General features: G+C 40.9%; 1 protein-coding gene across 3 annotated transcripts in view; it reads right to left on the reverse strand.

Annotated features, from left to right (window-relative positions):
* The window catches only part of USP28 (ubiquitin specific peptidase 28), a 70372-nt gene that overhangs the window by 43235 nt on the left and 8321 nt on the right, over positions 1–18816 (reverse strand). For all 3 annotated transcript variants that reach the window (XM_052652991.1, XM_052652990.1, XM_052652989.1), the window contains exons 2-3: positions 6366–6443; positions 5314–5443 (exon numbers count right to left, since the gene is read on the reverse strand). In XM_052652991.1, coding sequence (XP_052508951.1) covers positions 5314–5443; positions 6366–6443 — 208 coding nt within the window. The remainder of the gene's footprint in view (positions 1–5313; positions 5444–6365; positions 6444–18816) is intronic.

An 18816-nucleotide genomic window follows, 5' to 3' on the forward strand; every position in this document is an offset into this window, starting at 1 on the left:
TCCTAATTTTGGTGATATAGAGCTCTACTATTTTTCTGTTGCCAATCATGATACAATGGTATTAAACGAGTGACAGTTACATAATCACAATAGTAAAAGATGTTTATCTGTTTTCACAAACAATAGCCAGAAAAAAAAAGATAATTACAATTGCAAGTCTTAATGGGAACATGATTAATTGAATAATATAAAATAATTACATACAATTTGGGAGGGGGGGGTGTCAAGCAGAGTGATGCGGTAAATAGAAGTGCATAGATGCACGTTTTCATCTGCCCAGCAAGTCTTTTGGTTGATGCATTTAATCCGTTTACATTTTAGGTAATTATCAATATGTATGATCCTATTACCGTTTCCTTAATCGTTTTGGGTTTATTTTCTGTAGGTCTTTTCCTTCTCTGTGTTTCCTGCCTAGAGAAGTTCCTTTAGCATTCGCTATAAAGCTGGTTTGGTGGTGCTGAATTCTCTTAACTTTTGCTTGTTTGAAAAGCTTTCGATTTCTCCATTAAATCTGAAGGACAGTCTTGCTGAGTCGAGTATTCTTGGTTGTAGGTTCTTCCCTTTCATCACCTTAAATATATCATGCCATTCATTCCCTTCTGGCTTGCAGAGCTTCTGTTGAGAAATCAGCTGATAGCCTGATGGGAGTTCCCTTGTAATGTTTTATTCGTCTTTAATTTTTGTCAGTTTGATTACTATGTGTCTTGGTGTGTTCCTCCTTGGGTTTATCCTTCCTGGGACACTCTGTGCTTCCTGGGCTTAGCTATTTCCTTTCCCACGTTCAGCAAGTTTTCACCTATTATCTCTTTAAGTATTTTCTCAGATCCTTTCTCTCTTTTCTCCTTCGGGACCCCTGTAATGTGAACGTTGGTGTGTTTAACATTGTCCCAGAGGTCTCTTAGGCTGTCTTCATTTCTTGTCTTTATTTTGTCTATATTCTGTTCTGTGGCAGTGATTTCCACGACTCTGTCCTCCAGGTGTCTTATCCATGCTTCCGCCTCAGTTATTCTGCTGCTGATCCCTTCTAGCGTATTACTCACCTCTCTTTGTCTCCTCTCCAGTTCTCCCAGGTCTCTCTTACCCATGCTTCCACCTCAGTTATGCTGCTGCTGGCTCCTTCTAGCCTATTGTTCACCTCTATCTGTCTGCTCTCCAGTTCTCCCAGGTCTCTCTTATCCATGCTTCCGCCTCAGTTATGCTGCTGCTGGCTCCTTCTAGTGTATTGCTCACCTCTATCTGTCTGCTCTCCAGTTCTCCCAGGTCTCTCTTACCCATGCTTCCGCCTCAGTTATGCTGCTGCTGGCTCCTTCTAGCCTATTGTTCACCTCTATCTGTCTGCTCTCCAGTTCTCCCAGGTCTCTCTTACCCATGCTTCCGCCTCAGTTATGCTGCTGCTGGCTCCTTCTAGTGTATTGCTCACCTCTATCTGTCTGCTCTCCAGTTCTCCCAGGTCTCTCTTACCCATGCCTCCGCCTCAGTTATGCTGCTGCTGGCTCCTTCTAGCCTATTGTTCACCTCTATCTGTCTGCTCTCCAGTTCTCCCAGGTCTCTCTTACCCATGCTTCCGCCTCAGTTATGCTGCTGCTGGCTCCTTCTAGTGTATTGCTCACCTCTATCTGTCTGCTCTCCAGTTCCTCTAGGTCTCTGGTAAACATTTCTTGCATCTTCTCATCTTTGTCTCCACTCTCTTCTGAGATCCTGGATCATCTTCATTCTCATTAGTCTAAATTCTTTTTCTGGAAGGTTGCCTATCTCCACTTCATTTAGCTGTTTTCTGGGATTTTATCTTGTCCCTTCACCTAAGACATAACTTTCTGCTTTTTCATCGTGACTAACATTCTGTAATATGGTTTTTCTTGCTTCTTCTGTCCCCGCTCTGATGCTTGAGGCTAAGAGGCTTATGTAAGCTTCTTGATGGGAGAGACTGGTGAAAAACTTGATGGGAAAAACTGGGTCTTGCTCTGTTGGGCAGGGCCTTGCTCAGTGAAGCTTTAATCCAATTATCTGCTGATGGCTGGGGTTGCACTCCCTCCCTTGTAGTTGTCTGGCCTGAGGCAATCCAGCCCTGGGGTCTACAGGCTCTACAGTTGAGTTAATGGCAACCTCCAAGCGGGTTTACGCCAAAGGGGGCCATCCGGTGGCCCCAGCTCTGTGGTGAGCCCCTGCCGACCCACGCCTGCACAGGAGGCCCTCCAACCCTTGCAGGTAGTTTTGGTTCAGCCTCCGATGGGGTCATTGCTCCTCTCCTCTGGTCTTGGTGCACACAAAACTTTGTTTATATCCTCCAAGACTGGAGTCTTTTTTCCCCTCAGTCCTCTGGAAATCCTATCATCAAATCCCGCTGGCCTTCAGGGCCAGATTCCCTGGCCTTCCAGTCCCTTTGTCGGATCCCGAGGCTGGGAAGCCTGACATGGGGTTCAGAACCTTCACAGCAGTGAGAGAACTTCCTTGGCATTATTGTTCTCCAGCCTGTGGGTCGCCCACCCAGCAGATACGGGATTTGATTTTTTCCATGACTGTATGCCTCCTGCTGTCCAACCTTGGCTGCTTCTTTCTCTCCGGATGTGCGGTATCTTCTTTTGGTGGGTTCCAGTGTCGTCCTGTCTGGCTGCAAATTTTTGCAGGTTGTCCTCCTGCAAAGCTAGTTGCAAATTTGGTCCTCTCACAGGAGGAGATGAGTGCACATCCTTCTATTATCTGCCATCTTGAACCAGACTTCAAACATAGCTTAATGTTTTATCTTATGCGGGTCATTATACTCTCAAACCAACTACCAACATGTTGTTCATGAGACAAGCAGGGAAATTCCTACAATAGTATTTAATGAGACTAAGAAATTGTTATTAATTTCTAAGTGTGATAATGTTGCAGTCATGAAAAAAAGGTATTCTAGAATTTTTTTTTAACTTAGGCATAAATTGTTATATGATCTAGCAATTCCACTCCTAGGTCTATACCGCTAAGAATTAAAAACAGATAATGAAGTAAAATGGAAAACACGAAAATAATGTAACAGAGCTAATACTGCAGATCAGTGGGTAAGTACTGCCTTTTCAATAAAAGGTCCTGGGTAGCGAGGGGAGGTGCTGGGGGGCAGTGACGGATCTAACTATATTTCTATCTTATGTCTTACCAAAATAATCCATTTCAGATGAATTAAATATTTAAATGTGAAAAGCAAAACATTACAATTTTAGAAGAAAATATAACAGAATATCCTATGACGTCATGGTATAGGAGTTCTTAAACAAAAAGCATAAACCACAGCAGGAGATTAATAAATGAAAGCTAATTTATTAGCTCATCACCACAGAGGAAAAACACAGGTCATCAACAAGAAGGTATTTGCAATGCCCAAGTCCAGAAAAATGGATTCATATCAAGAAAATAAGGTCACTATCAGTATGAATATCAAGAATCAATAGAAAGAAACAAACAGAAAAACCAGCAGAAGATACCAAGAGAAATGTCACATGAAGGAACATGAACGGTCAAAAAGGAAAAGATAATCAGTATCATTATTTAAGTTTTTAAAATTCTCGTTAAAAACAAGACAATCATTTTATACCAAAGACACAAGCAACAATTTTACAAGCTAACAATCATAACAGCAAGAGTTACCCTCAAACACTATGGTGGGAGATGTCACTAATGCTGTGTGCTTAGTCCCTCAGTGCTCAGTCGTGTCCGACCCTTTGTGTCCCCACAGACTGGAGCCTACCAGGCCCCTCTGTCCATGGGGATTCTCCAGGCAAGAATACTAGAGTGGGTAGCCTTTCCCTCCAGGGGATCCTCCCAACCCGGGGATCAAACCCAGGATTTCCGCATTACAGGAGGATTCCTTACCATCTCAGACACCTAATACCTACTGAGATGAAGACAGGCATGTTTCAGTACTCACCGATTACATCGCGAGTCTTTAAACACTAAAGAAACTCTGGCCTACGTGCATAAAAAAACACGAATCAAAATAGCTCACAGTAGATTTGTTCATAATGGCAAAAAAACTCAAAGCAACTCCAAAGTCAATCAACAAATTTATCAATTCTCTTGTGTATTCAGATCAAGAAATATTACACATGAAAAGAAATAACTACAGGTATAGCCAACATGGATGCGTCTCAAAAAAAATATGGATTGAAATAAGTCATTGTGCACTAAAAGACATATATAAGAATATTCACAGCAGCAGCACTCACAATAGCTTGAAACTGCCCAAATATCGAGTAATACCACCTGACCCAGCTGACAGATCCTCCTCCCAGAAGCCTCTCTGGTCTCCAGAGTACCACTCTCTGGGTCTTCCTGCTACGCCTCCATACTCTTCACTGCCCTCTCCACCTTCCCCAGACATCTCAACATTGGAAGTACCTACTGCTGAGACATAAAACCTTTTCTCTTTTCTATATCTGCTCCCTAGGAGAGCTCATCCTTTCCCATAACTTTTATGTACCATTTACAAGTTTATGATTTCAAGTTTTATCCAGGTCCAGCCCAGCTCTCTCCCCTGAACGGCACACTTGGATCTCCACTGTCTTTCTGACACTCCACCTTGATGTCAAACAGGCCTTTTAAATTTAATATTTCCAAAATCGATCTTCTCATTTTCCACCCAAATCTGCTCCATCGGTAATTATTCCCATGTCAGTTAAGTGCAACCCCACGCTTGCAGCTACTTAGGAAAAAAACCTGGAGTCCTCTTTAACCCTTCTCTTTTTTGTCACAGCCCTCAGCTCCTTCGTAAGCAGATCCTGTGCGGCAAGCACTTGTCACCCTTCCACCACTGCATCCTGGCCCACGCTGCCCTCATCAGCAACAGCTTCTTGAGCGGTGCTCGGCTCCCTTATCTGCCCCATGCTCACTACTCCCTCCCACAGTTCTGTTCTCAACATAGCAGCCAGAATGACCCTTAGGAAGTGGAAACCAGTTTACAGCATTCCTCTGCAGCAAACTCTCCAATGGCTGGTCCTCCAGCTCAGAGTACAAGCCAAGCAGCTATGAAGCCTCTGCATAATCTGCCTCCCGTTCACTCCCTCCATGGCCTCATCTCTCACAAGGCAGCAATTCTTGTTCCTTTGTTCATCTCCAGTGCCTAAAAGAGTGCTTGGCACCTAACAGGGGCTCATTAAGTAACTGCTGAATGAATGGAACCATTTACGTGCTGAGAATTGTGCCTGGCACCTCATTATGGCTCAGTAATTAGCCATGATTACCATTATTTCCGAAGGGTTGATGTGATGGAAAGGACACTCACAGAAACTCATCTCTTAATTTCTGCTAGTTCAGAAAAGGGCCCAGCCAGGATATACCTACTTGCTAATTCCTCTTTGCTGGCAGCACTCCCCTCTTCTTCAGATGGTTCTGCAGCAGTCTCTTGGCTGGGCTCTTTAACTCTTTCATCAGTGAGAAGGCTGACTGCCTGGGTGATGTCACCATTACTGGCCTAAGGGGAGGGAAAAAAACAAATTTCAAAAGTCAAACATCACGGCATTTAAAATAAACAGCAAGTGAGTTTGGGGGTTATAACTCCTTACTACCCTCGTGTCATACTAAATCTAGGTATAATTCTAGGATACACGGTAGGAAACTTGAAGCGATGCTATCACACTCCCAGGTACAGGAAGGGAGTGCTATGCGCTGATTTCCCACAACATGCAAACAAGAATGAAACCTCATTGCTTTGGATACCTCTCCTCCCAGTTGCACAATGGCTAAGGCATGATGTATCAGACTCCAAATGAAGTCAGCGCCTACAATAAAGGTGCCATATTCTCTAGTGGTGACCACACTTCTATTTCGTTTTAACTTTTTTAACTTTCCTTAGGGAAAAATTCTAACGTATGCAATAGAAGTGGGAATATATAACTGAATCCCAAGTGCCCATCACTTGGCTTCGATAGTCACTGAGCCACAGTCAATCTCATTTTATCTCTTCTGCCTTCTCTCCCCCAGAGATTATGAAGCAAATCCTAAGCATCTTATTACATCATCATCATTCAACATTTTAGAATGTATCTTTAAAAAAATATACAACCCACAGTGTTATCCTCACACAAATCACCAGTTTAAACTGCCCTGACTCATTTATGTTTTAGTTTGAATCAGGATCCATAAAAGGCCCATACAGGGCAGTTAGTTGATATGTATCTTAAATCTCTGCAGAGTTCCTTGCACTGTCTCTTCCATCCTCAACTTTTTCCTGTTCTTCTAATTTATAGTTTGAAGATACTGGGTCATTTGAGCTCTAGAACGTCTGTCCCTATACATATGCACTTTCATTTTGGCATAAAAATAGCTTGAACTGACACACTATGATATGAACAACTGTCTAAAACCTGTTGACTCATAGAGGCCTTGAAACTAACCTTCAGAGCTTCATGAAGAAAAGAAGGGTCCTGAATGCCAGTGATTTCTCTCAGTTGATTTAACAGCATTTGGCAGCTCTGTATTTCAGAAACAAAATGAACACATGTGTCAATCAGAAAGTAAACCTGGATACATGTAAAGAAGAGACATAAACATCTAGGGTAAACGGGCTTGAGAACTCCACTTCTTACTTTAAAAAACCAACAAGCTCCAAGCAACAAGGTACTGACTGTCAGGCACATTGTGAAATGTCAAATGTATGACTCTTAAAAGCTTAATCATAGAAAATGCTTTTGGTACTTATGGAAGAAATACAAGTAAAGAGTAAAATTACAAATACATAAAACATTTAAATGTAATATTCTAGCCTTAATGGACACTTACAGTGCCTCATGTTTCTCTCTGTGAGCAGCGCGTAAGTAGGTCACTATAAGGAGTCCAGGGAATTTGCATGGATATGAAGATGTGCTATTTTGAGCTTCACTGCACATGCCATTTGTGTGTGTCATTTTTCACTGCCAATAAGTTTCTGATCATGTAATTAACAAACGACACCAACAATGTCGCATTTGAAACTTTAGGTCTGATTGATTAAAAAGAAGTATAGATAAAGCCAAAATTTTCTGAATTATAAATAATATTCCAGAGAGAATAAAGTATGGAGTGTTTTCTCTTCATTAATCTGAATCATGGCAAAACCTTCCGTGCTACAAGATCAGTTTATAACCCCTTTCAGACTCAAAGTCTTCACTAAGCACTTGGTCCTGTTTTGCACAAAGACAAAAGTTAACACAAAACACCTATTTACAAGTAAGCTCAACTTAAACAGTCAGTTGGCCCAAGTGAAGACATAGTGATCTTTCAGATGAATACTGAAAACGGAACAGTTCAAATTTAGTCCAGCCAGCAGAAATCTAATTTACACTATTCTCAAGGTTATCCTAGAATGAAGCCCCGAATCAACAGCTGATGTTTGACCACTAACTATCCTTCAGTTAGCGCTGTGTCTCCAAGAGGCAGTCTAGTTCCCCGCCAGCTGTAAGAGAAACAGTATCCTCTGTTCTTCAACAGCTGAGGGCCCAATGCAACACTCAAGTATCACACACTAGAAAAAACGAACTGAAACACCCCTGTGCAGTCCTCAGAAAAGCATCAACAGTCTTTCTGTTCTAGTCGCAGGCCATGGTCATAGGCTCGAAATGGAGTCCTACCCTGCTGAGCCCAGCAGTGGCTGGGCATCTGTCTCAGGCAGGCACTGCCTGGGCACTGGGAGGAGGACTTCCGCACTAAGAAGTAAGTGTCCAGAGCTAACCTTGGAAAACACTGCAAACACCCAGCATGTGATGTTTAGAAAAGTAAAGTATCAAAAAGTCTGTTTCCAAATGAATCCTAATTCCGTTGATAATACTGTGTAAAAGTGTGCAAATCTATATAGCTCAATCATACCCAATTTTCTAAAAAGTCCAAATTGACGTACCCCAAAAAGGATGGAATAACAACTGGGAAGGGGAAATGGGTAGTGTATCAGTCCTGAACTGGAACCAAGAAGGAAGAGTGGGATAGACAAACACACCTTCACCTCAGACCACTCGGTGTTGCAACAAAAGACAATGCCAGATGGAATAACAGCTCACACACACTGCTTTCTTTCCGCCCGGTGCTGTTCAAAACACTTCAGAGGTATTAACTCATTTATCTCTCAGAACAAACCTGTGAGAGAGACACTGCGCCTGACAGAAGACTGAGGCATAGAGAGGTTGAGTACCTTACAGAAAGTTACTGCTAGTAAGGGCTGGAGCTGGGATTGGACCCCAGGCTGTCCGACTCCAGAGTCTGCACCCTAACCTCTATGCCATGTTGTATCTGAGAAGACGAAGAAAACAGGCAAAAATGCCTACTTAATGCAAAACAATGCAAATATTTTATTCTTAAAATTTGACCTTGATCTTAGCAAGTTTCCTATTTTTATTTTAGGTGCCTTTACAGAAGCACAGTTTTGATTACTTAGTAGAACAATCAGTTCCAAATAAGCTACCATCAGGAGCTAGAGATGTAAACACTAGAAGAGACTGAATCTAAGGTGCCATCGGTTATAAAATGGTGCCACCAAAGAGAAAAACTGCTGCTAAACTATGACACAATACCTTCACGACAATCCTAGGAGACACATGAATCGGTCACATCAGCTTCTTGTGGCTCCAAAATGTCTCATTTATGTTGAGAAACAGAACAAGTCACCCTGCTTCCAGGTGCATAGCCTGGCATGCATTAGGTAATTCTTTTGCATATTTCTCAGCAACATCAAAAAAGGCTTAAAACACCTACAGTATCTTCCTTTCTGAGGTCCCATGACGCATGTGATTGTAGTTTTGCATGAAAATCTGAAATTGCGATCATTCCTCCAAAGACAAATATTTTACTTCACATAAAATCAAATCTGTACCCTGTTGTTCTGTTTCTATGCTTTTCTTCATAGTTTTTGTTTGTTTCACTGCTGAATCATAGTGTGATCTTTTTAAAGTCATTTTAGACGGCAAGTAAACTAACCATGCAGTACCAGCAGGGCATGTAACTTGGCTGCCATGGTGGCAGGAACAGCTATGACCAAGCCCACGTGTGTAGACCATGGTAACTACACCACATGTGCTACGTGGAGGATAGTAAATTAAGGAGCACCTCAATTTCAGAGATCTCAGAATGCCAAATAAGTGCTCATCAACGAATATGGTATTCTAATGATAAGTACCTTACTAACCATTCCATGTGGCCACAGGTTAAAGTCCCACTCCTCTGTCTCCACGCTGTAACAGGCAGCAGCAGACATTAACACATCTAGAATAATACTCTCAGGAAAGGAAACTCAGGTTCCCTTTATTTTTAAAGCTATTGGGCAGAGGTGACAAAGACATAAAATCATTCTGTGCAGCTCCAAGAACAGTGTTATACCCATCTCATCTCCCTCAAGAACTCGGTGTGTGCTAAGTCACTTCAGTCTGACTCTGTGTGACCCAATGGACTGTAGCCTGCCAGGCTCCTCTGTCCTTGGGGATTCTCCAGGCAAGAATATCGGAGTGGGTTGCTCTGCCTGCACCAGGGGATCTTCCGGACCCAGGGATCAACATGCATCTCCCACGTCTCCTGCACTGGCAGGCAGGTTCTTGACCACTAGGGCCACCTGGGAAGCCCCATACTATTCAAGGACTCCAGCCTCTTACTATTCTCTGCCCTTTCTAACCTCCCACGCTGACGGAACAAACAAGCCTGTAAAGGAATGGGACTTACTACCTTTACCTGATATTTCTCACCATGTGGATCTCTGTTTAAATGTGAAATTCCTGCCTCCATAGAGATAAGAATCACACAACACAGTACCTAATGTGAATTACCCACAGGACAGTGCTGTTCACAATTGTAACTAACAGTTATTGAACACCTTTCTGTCAGGAACTCTGGATGCCTCATACATCATGCAATCCCTGGAACAACCCTAAAATAGTCAAGGATCATCTTCATTGTGCAAATTAGAAAACTAAGGTTTACAAAACCAGTTTTGTCATCAAATATCTTGAATTAAATGATTACTCAAAAATAACTATTAACAGTCGGAACAACACATTTCACAAGGAATAAACTAGGCTATTGGCACACATGAACAACTGCTATTACATGACTCAGTCCTATAAATATTTAGCTAAACCTAAATTCTCAGTAGTACCCACAACCCAAATCCTGATCAGGGCTTCCCAGGTACGGACAGTAAGGAATCCATCTGCAGTGCAGGAGACTCAGGTTCGATCCCTGGGTCAGGAAGATCCCCTGGAGTAGGAAAAGGCAACCCACTCCAGTATTCTTACCTGTAGAATTCCATGGACAGAGGAGCCTGGTGGGTATATCTGACATGTTAATTTTACAACAACAGACAAGCTAAGCTCATTAGGCTCTCAGTGCATCGCTAACTCACACTTTCTCCTCAACTTCACATGAAATTGATTTAAATATTAACTTCACCATAACTATGATGCTACAAATAAAGTACACACCCAACAAGAGACAAGACAAAGCCTGTGCTCTAGTCATAATGAAGTCAAATAACTGGCAAGAGCCAACAGGTTTGCATTTCCTAACTAAATACACATTATTTTCATAAAACAAAGAGCACTCTCTTTTCTTGCCCAGAGGCAGTAAAGACAGACAGGCACACACAAATCTCTAGAAAGAGCTCAGCTACTCCATGGTTTTGGTGCAAAGCTTCTCTGTACTCAGGTTCTCTTACAGCAAAGACGGCAACTCACCTCATCATAAACAATAAACAGGATTATCTGCATGGTAAAAACATTAAGTTATCAAGTTTTTGTAATAAACAACTGGCCTAATCCTACTGTCACTAAATTAAAACTCCTGATGAGCAAACTACTGAGATTACTAATCTTCAAAATACCCAGTTTGGCACTGTGACAAGGTGCTTTCTAGATGATTCCATCTCTTCTAACAGGAATGCTATTTTCACCATTCTGATGCACATTTACTGATCTTGACTGTCTATTTTTACAAGGACATTTCTAAATTTAAAACTAAGTAACTGATAAATGCTACTTTACTCCAAAGAAATACCAAGGTGTGCCTAATAAAATTCTCTCCAAAGTCAAAGATCTGGTTTTCTAATTTTAAAATAAACCTTAAATATCCAAGGAAAGCAAAGGGTAACTCTAGGAGTCAAAGAAAATACACAGCAGCAACTCCAGAAACCCAGGCTATATAACAGAGTCTTAACACAGTCTGAGACTGCTGCTAACCTTTCCAACTTCCACGGAAAAAGTCCGCAAAAGCCCTGCTAGTTTTTCAGTTTTTATTCCAGTAATAACTCTATGTTGGTACAATTTACTCATAATATGGAAATCTAAAGTGTCTTATGACTCTACAAATGACAAATAGCCATTTTTTCTGGATAAAACTGAATCCCCTGAAATTGATAACTTATTTTAATGGTGCAAAAATTAGGTACATGATGAAAATCACTGTTTCAGTTCATCAACTGGCTTAACGTTTTTAAAAAGCATTAAAAGCTTTTAAAAGTTAGTCAATCCTAAATGGTGTAGAGGGGTCTGAACTAATATTAAAAGCAAGGAAAAAGAACTAATCATTATTTACTCAAACTTTTTCATCTCTTTTGTCCACATTCACTGAGTAGAAAATTCTAACAGCACAAAACGATATAAAATGAAAGGAAATTTCCCTGTTCCTTCCATCCAGTTCTATGTCCCAGGAGTAATCACTATTAATAGCTTCTGACATCTTTCAGAAATGGTCTATGCACATGAACGTCTTCTTTCATACTATACACAAAGTCCTGCACCTTGTTTTTCCTTATTTTAGAATACACTAAGACAATATTTTTTTATTTCTTTAAATACATATATGCCTCAACCAAATACAAGAAACAGGTCCAGGAAACTAATATGACAAGGTCTTATGAAATGCATCTTCAAAAGTTTAAGAAAATGTCATTTAGCAATCTATTTGCTAAATGAGAAACTAAGAAAATACAGGAAAAGATATAGAAACCAAGTTTACATGCTTATAGTTTTAGAAACAAAATTCTATGTTATTATTAGATGGGCCTCAGTGTGTAGTTTCCACCTTTTATAAATAACAGGGACCAGAGAGGTGACGTGGGATGGGATTATGAACAGTTCTAAATGTCAGGATGAGTTTAGACTTGATCTGCTGCTGCTGCTGCTAAGTCGCTTCAGTCGTGTCCGACTCTGTGCGACCCCAGAGACCGCAGCCCACCAGGCTCCCCCGTCCCTGGGATTCTCCAGGCAGAAACACTGGAATGGGTTGCCAGTTCCTTCTCCAGTGCAGGAAACTGAAAAGTGAAAGTGAAGTCGCTCAGTCGTGTCTGACACTTCGCGACCCCATGGACTGCAGCCCACCAGGCTCCTCCATCCCTGGGATTTTCCAGGCAAGAGTACTGGAGTGGGGTGCTAATGAACAACATAAAATCATTACAGGTTCTTCAGCAGGGAAGAAATGTGAGGGGCAAAAAAGGCACTTTAAAGGGATTAATCTAGCACACGTTAACAGCTAGTTTAAAAGTGGTTAAAACCAGGAAAAGAAAGCTTAACCATGAGTTACAGAGCTACTGAATAAACCAAAGATGATGAAAGCGGTAGGAAGCTGGTAGGAAAAGTGGAATGGTAGGGTACAGTCTATGGGTTTTTCCAATGGCTCAGTGAGTAAAGAATACACCTGCAGTGCTGGAGACACAGGAGAGGCAGGCTCGATCCCTGGGTCAGGAAGATCCCTTGGAGGAGGAAATGGCAACCCACTCCAGTATTCTTGCTGAAAAAACCCAATGGACAGACAAGCCTGGCAGGCTACAGGCCACGGGGTCACAGGGCTAGACACAACTGAGCAACTAAGCACTAAGAGTATACTCTGCACATCTCAAAGAATGAAGAGATGCAGCTTAGTCAAGTATTTGAGAACGGATGCCTCCGAGAATGTGACTGACAAAGACATAAAAAGAAAAAAGCAGTACACCATACTAACAGAATGAAGTTGGGCGGGGGGGGGGGGGGGTCAACTTGATCAATGTAGAAAAAATACAACACATTTAATGACATAAATAATTGGGAAACTAGGAAAAGAACGGCATTTCCTCAACGTGATGAAGGGCCTGTATTTAGGAAAAAACTCACAGTTAACATCATACACAGTAGTACAAGACTGGAAGAGTCCCCCTTAAAATCAGTATTAATACAAAGAAGCCCATTTTCACCAATATTATTCAACATTATATTAGAAGTTCTAGACAGAACAATTAGGAAAGAAAAATAAATAAAAGGCACCTACATTGGAAAGGAAAAAGCAAAACTATCCCTATTTATAGATGGTATGATATATAAAACACCAAAAAAGTCCACAAAAAAGTCACTAGAGCTAATAAATAAATTCAGCAAAGTTGAAGAGCATAGGATCAATAGAAAAAAATCAGCTGTGTTTCTATACAGTAACAGTGTACAATCTAAACAGGAAATTAACAATTCCATTCATAATAGTATCCAAAAGAATAAAATACTTCGGAATAAATTTAACCAAGAAGGTGAAAGATCTGTATACTAAAAACTACATAACACTCAGAAAAAACATAAAGGAAACTTTCATAAATGGAAAAACATCCAAGTTCATGGACTGGAAGACCATATTAAGTTTCTCCAGAAAAACAGAACCAACAGGGCGTGCATGTGTGTGTGTGTGTGAAGAAATCCTGTATTCATAGTTTCCAGTATATGTGAATTAAGAAATTTATTATTACAAATTGGCTCTTGGGATTTTGGAAGCTGAGAAGTTCCAAGATCTACACTGGCTGGAGAACCAGCCAATGGGGTCATTTTAACCTGAGTTGGAAGCCTGAGAACCAGGAAAGCTGATGACATAACTTTCAGTCTGAGGGCAAGAGAAGACCTGCACCCAATTAGGTAGGTAAAGTTTCCTCTTTATCAGCCTTTTCCATTTAGGCTTTCTGTAGCTAGGATGAGGTCCAAAGACATCAGAGAGAGCAATCAGCTTTATTCACCCTACCGGTTCAAATGCTAATCTCATCCAGAAGCACCCTCACAGATGTAACCAGAATGTTTTGACACAACGTCTGGACACCTCCTGGTCTACTCAACCTGACACATAAAATGAACCAACACAAAGACTTAATATTAATATGTCAATACTACCCAAAGTGATCTACAGATTCAATGCAACGTAATAAAGATCAATTCCAATGATCATTTTTACAGAAATGAAACCGCTGACCCTCGAATCCATATGGAATTTCACAAGACGCTGAATAGCCAAAACAATATTGAACAAAGAGGACTCACACTCTAAGATTTCAAAAGGTACTGCGAAACTAGAGTAATCACGACAGTATAGTACTGGCATAAGGATAAGCAGATAGGCAACTGAATTGGAATTGGGAGTCCAGGAAAGAGTCACAATCTCTGGTCAACTGATGTTTAAATTTTTTTTTAATTTTTATTAGCTATCTATCTATTTAACTTTTGGCTGTGCTGGGTCTTCACTGCTGCACACAGCTTTCTCTTGGTGCGGCAAGCAGGGGCTCCTCTTCGTTGCAGTGCGCAGGTTTCTCACTCCAGCAGCTTCTCCTGCTGCGGAGCATGGGCTCTAGGCGCGGCACCTCAGTAGTTGCGGCGCCTGGGCTTAGTTGCCCTGTGATACACGGGGTCTTCCAGGACCATAGATGGGACATGCGTCCCCTGCACTGGCTGGCAGACTGCTAACAACTGGACAACCAGGTAAGTCCTGGTCAACTGATTTTTGATAAGGATGTCAAGACTATTTGATGGGGGAAAAAAAAGCCTCTTCAAAAAATGGTATTTGGGATGGTATAAGATTGACAGTATTTAAAAGCAAAATTTGCAACAAGTACTAAAACAGCCATAGAGATTTAATGGAAGGTTTACTGACCATAATAATAATGCAATATCAGAAGAGCATACACACTGTAATATATACACTTACCAAAGTAACATGATGTACACTTTAAATTTACACACTCCACAAACAAAAATGGTGGTAGAACTAGATACACACTTGCAAAAGAATAAAGTCTGACCCTACTTCACACAATACTCAAAACTAACTCAAAATGGATCGACATCTAAAGTAGAAGAGCTAAAATTATAGAGCTCTAACAAGAAAGTGAGAGGTAAATCTTCAGTATCTTGAATCTGACAATGGATTCTTTTTATATTATCCCAAAAGCACAAGTGACAGAAGAAAAAAATAGGTAAGTGGCATTTCATCAAAATTAAAAACTTTTATGCAACAAAGGACATTATCAAAAAAGTGAAATGACAACCTACAGGATGGGAGCAAATATTTTCAAAACATAAATCTGATAAGGGTCTAGTATTTCAGATTATATTAAAATTCTTACAATTCAAAAACCAAAGACAAATAAACCCGATTCAAAAACGGGCAAAGGACTGAAACAGACATTTCCCCAAAGAGATACAAATGATCAATAAGCATAAGAAAAGATGCTTAACAACAACTGCCATTAGGAAAATGCAAATCAAAACTAAACGAGACATCACTTAATAGGCAAAGAGGACTCCTATAAAATGAAATAAAGCAAAAATGTAAAATTACAAGTTTGGGGAGGATATGAGAAACTGGAATCTTTGTGTGCTGCTGGTGAGAATGTTAAACAGTAAAGATGCTGTGGAAAAGTCTGACGGTTCTTCAAAACGTTATATATAGAATTACCCTACGATCCAGCAATTCTACACTTAGGTATATACCCAAAATAACTGGAAGCAGGTTTTTAAATATTTAGGGCTTTACATGTGGCTCAGTGGTAAAGAATTCCCCTACAATGCAGGAAACACAGGTTTGATCCCTGGGTCAGGGAGATGCCCTGGAGGAGAGCATGGCAATCTACTCCAGTATTCCTGGCTGGAGAATCCCAAGGACAGAGGAGCCTGGTGGCTACAGACCACAGAGTCACAGAGTCAAACATGACTGAAGTGACTTAGCACACACTCAAATATCTGGACATGAATGTTCACAGAAGTACTATTCGCTAAAGCCAAAAGGTGGGAAAAACTCAAATGTACACCAATGGAAAAATTACATCTTACATGAGGTAAGATGTAATAGATATATGTTATTCAGTCAGTCAGTCATGTCCAATTCTTTGCAACCCCATGGACTGCAGCATGCCAGGCTCCCCTGTCCTTCACTATCTCCTGGAATTCACTTAAACTCATGTCTGTTGAGTAGGTGATGCTATCCATCCCATCTTGTTCTCTGCCGACCCCTTCTCCTGCTTTCAATCTTTCCTAGCATCATAGTCTTTTCCAGTAAGTCAGCTATTTGCATCAGGTGGACAAAGTATTAGAGCTTCAGCATCAGTCCTTCCAATGAATATTCAGGGTTGATTTCCTTTAGGACTGACTGGTTTGATCTCTATACTATCTGAGGGACTCTCAAGATCGTCTCCAGCAACACAGTTCAAAAGCATCAATTCTATCCAAGAGATTCTCGAGTCTTCTCTGGCACCACGGTGCTAAAGCATCGACCCTTCAGTCTTTTTTATGGTCCAGCTCTCACATCTGTACATGACTACTGGAAAAACCACCACTCTGACTATATGGACCTTTGTCAGCAAAGTGATGTCTCACTTTTTTAATACATTGTCTGGAACTGTCATAGCTTTTCTTCCAAGGAGTAGGCGTCTTTTAATTTCATGGCTGCAGTCACCATCCACAGTGATTTTTGGAGCCCAAGAAAATAAAGTCTGTCACTGTTTCCATTTCCCTTTCTATCTGCCATGAAGTGACAGGACCAGATGCTATCTTAGTTTTTAGAATGTTGAGTTTTAAGCCAGCTTTTTTACTCTCCTCTTTCACCTTCATCAAAAGGCTCTTTAGTTCCTCTTCACTTTCTGCCATTAGGGTGGTGTCATCTGCAGATATATCTGAGGTTACTGATATTACTCCTGGCACTCTTGATTCCAGTTTGTGCTTCATCCAGCCCAGCATTTCACATGATGTACTCTTCATATAAGTTAAATAAGCAGGGTAACAATATACAGCTTTGCTGTACTCCTTTCCCAATTTGGAACCAGTCCATTGTTCCATGTTTGGTTCTAGAGCTGGGTATCAGCCATTATTGAAAGGAATAAAGTACTGATACATGCTATAACTTGGATAAACTTCAATAAACTACGTGAAAGACACAAAACACAAAAGGTCACATATTATACGATTCCGTTTACATGAACTATCCAGAACAGGTAAAACGGAGAGACAGAAAGCAGATCAGTGTGGCCAGCGGGGAGAGTGGAGGGGAAATGGGGAGGGACTGCTTAGTAGAATTTGGTTTTCTTTTGGGGTGATAAAAATATTTTGGACCCAGACAGAAGTGGTGGTTGTGCAATGTTGTGAATATACTAAATGTATACTTTAAAACAGGTAATTTATATCATATGAATTTCACCTCAACTGAATAAAAATTGAGCTTTGCATATGTACACGCATACACACAACAAAAAAGAAAAAAAGACACCAGGAAATTGGGCAGGAATATTGGAAAAAGGAAATATTTTCTTAGGATATCTTAAATTTAACCTACCAACCATCATGTAGCAGCTGCTAGCATCTACTCACACAGATCTTTATCTGGCTATGAATGTCTGGCATTTTGACCTCTGTTTTTATTAGAAAGCCTTGATGGTGGAAATAGCACCAGGTAGCCCCGACTGCACCACACATTAGCCTCTGGGCAAATTTCAACTTTCTTGAGCATCAATTTCTACAGCTGGAAAAGAGAGTATACCATAAGCTTTGACAGCACCGGTGTCACTATGAAATGAAGTAATGCATACAGGAATTGTTATTAAAATGAAAAGATTATTTTTTAAATGTAAAATACTGTGACCTGTCCATCTAACAAAATTCATCTACAGATTATAGTTAAAAATACTGATATCCTAGAAAAATAATTGCCTTTGCCAGGGTTTTAGTTTTACTACTTACTAGTTGGGTCACTTTGCAAATTCTGCTTCACACTAAATTTTGTTTCATGGGGTTGCTACATGGGTTCAATGAGAAATCTATGTTAAAGTGCTCCATAGATTGTCAAGGTAGTCAAAAAGTCTGGTTCTAGACAGGTATGTACTGCAGCAGGCAAAGTCAGAACGGCATGAAGTCTCAAGTGTGCTATGCTGCAGGTGCTCAGTTGCTAAGACATCTGACTCTCTGCCACCCTACGGACTGCAGCCTATAGTCCCGCCAGGCTCCTCTGTCTGCGGGACTTTTCTGGCAAGAATACTGGGGTGGGTAGACATTACCTTCTTCAGGGGATCTTCCCAACCCAAGGCAGGAACCCTGCTTCTTCTGCCTTCATCGCCTGCATTCGCAGGTGGATTCTTTACCATTTGAGCCACCTGGGAAGCCCCTCAACTGTGCTACTTAGAATTTATTCTTGAGTAAGTCATTTTTTCAAATGCGAGACAGACTTTGGTTTAAAAATTATCTGTATGCAGGTCAAGAAGCAGCAGTTAGAACTCGACATGGAACAACAGACTGGTTCCAAATAGGAAAAGGAGTACGTCAAGGCTGTATATTGTCACCCTGCTTATTTAACTTCTATGCAGAGTACATCATGAGAAACGCTGGACTGGAAGAAACACAAGCTGGAATCAAGATTGCTGGGAGAAATATCAATCACCTCAGATATGCAGATGACACCACCCTGATGGCAGAAAGTGAAGAGGAACTTAAAAAGCCTCTTGATGAAAGTGAAAGTGGAGAGTGAAAAAGTTGGCTTAAAGCTCAACATTCAGAAAACGAAGATCATGGCATCTGGTCCCATCACTTCATGGCAAATAGATGGGGAAACAGTGGAAACAGTGTCAGACTTTAT

This window comes from Budorcas taxicolor, chromosome 15 (assembly GCF_023091745.1).
Source record: "Budorcas taxicolor isolate Tak-1 chromosome 15, Takin1.1, whole genome shotgun sequence".
Classification (NCBI taxonomy): Eukaryota; Metazoa; Chordata; class Mammalia; order Artiodactyla; family Bovidae; genus Budorcas; species Budorcas taxicolor.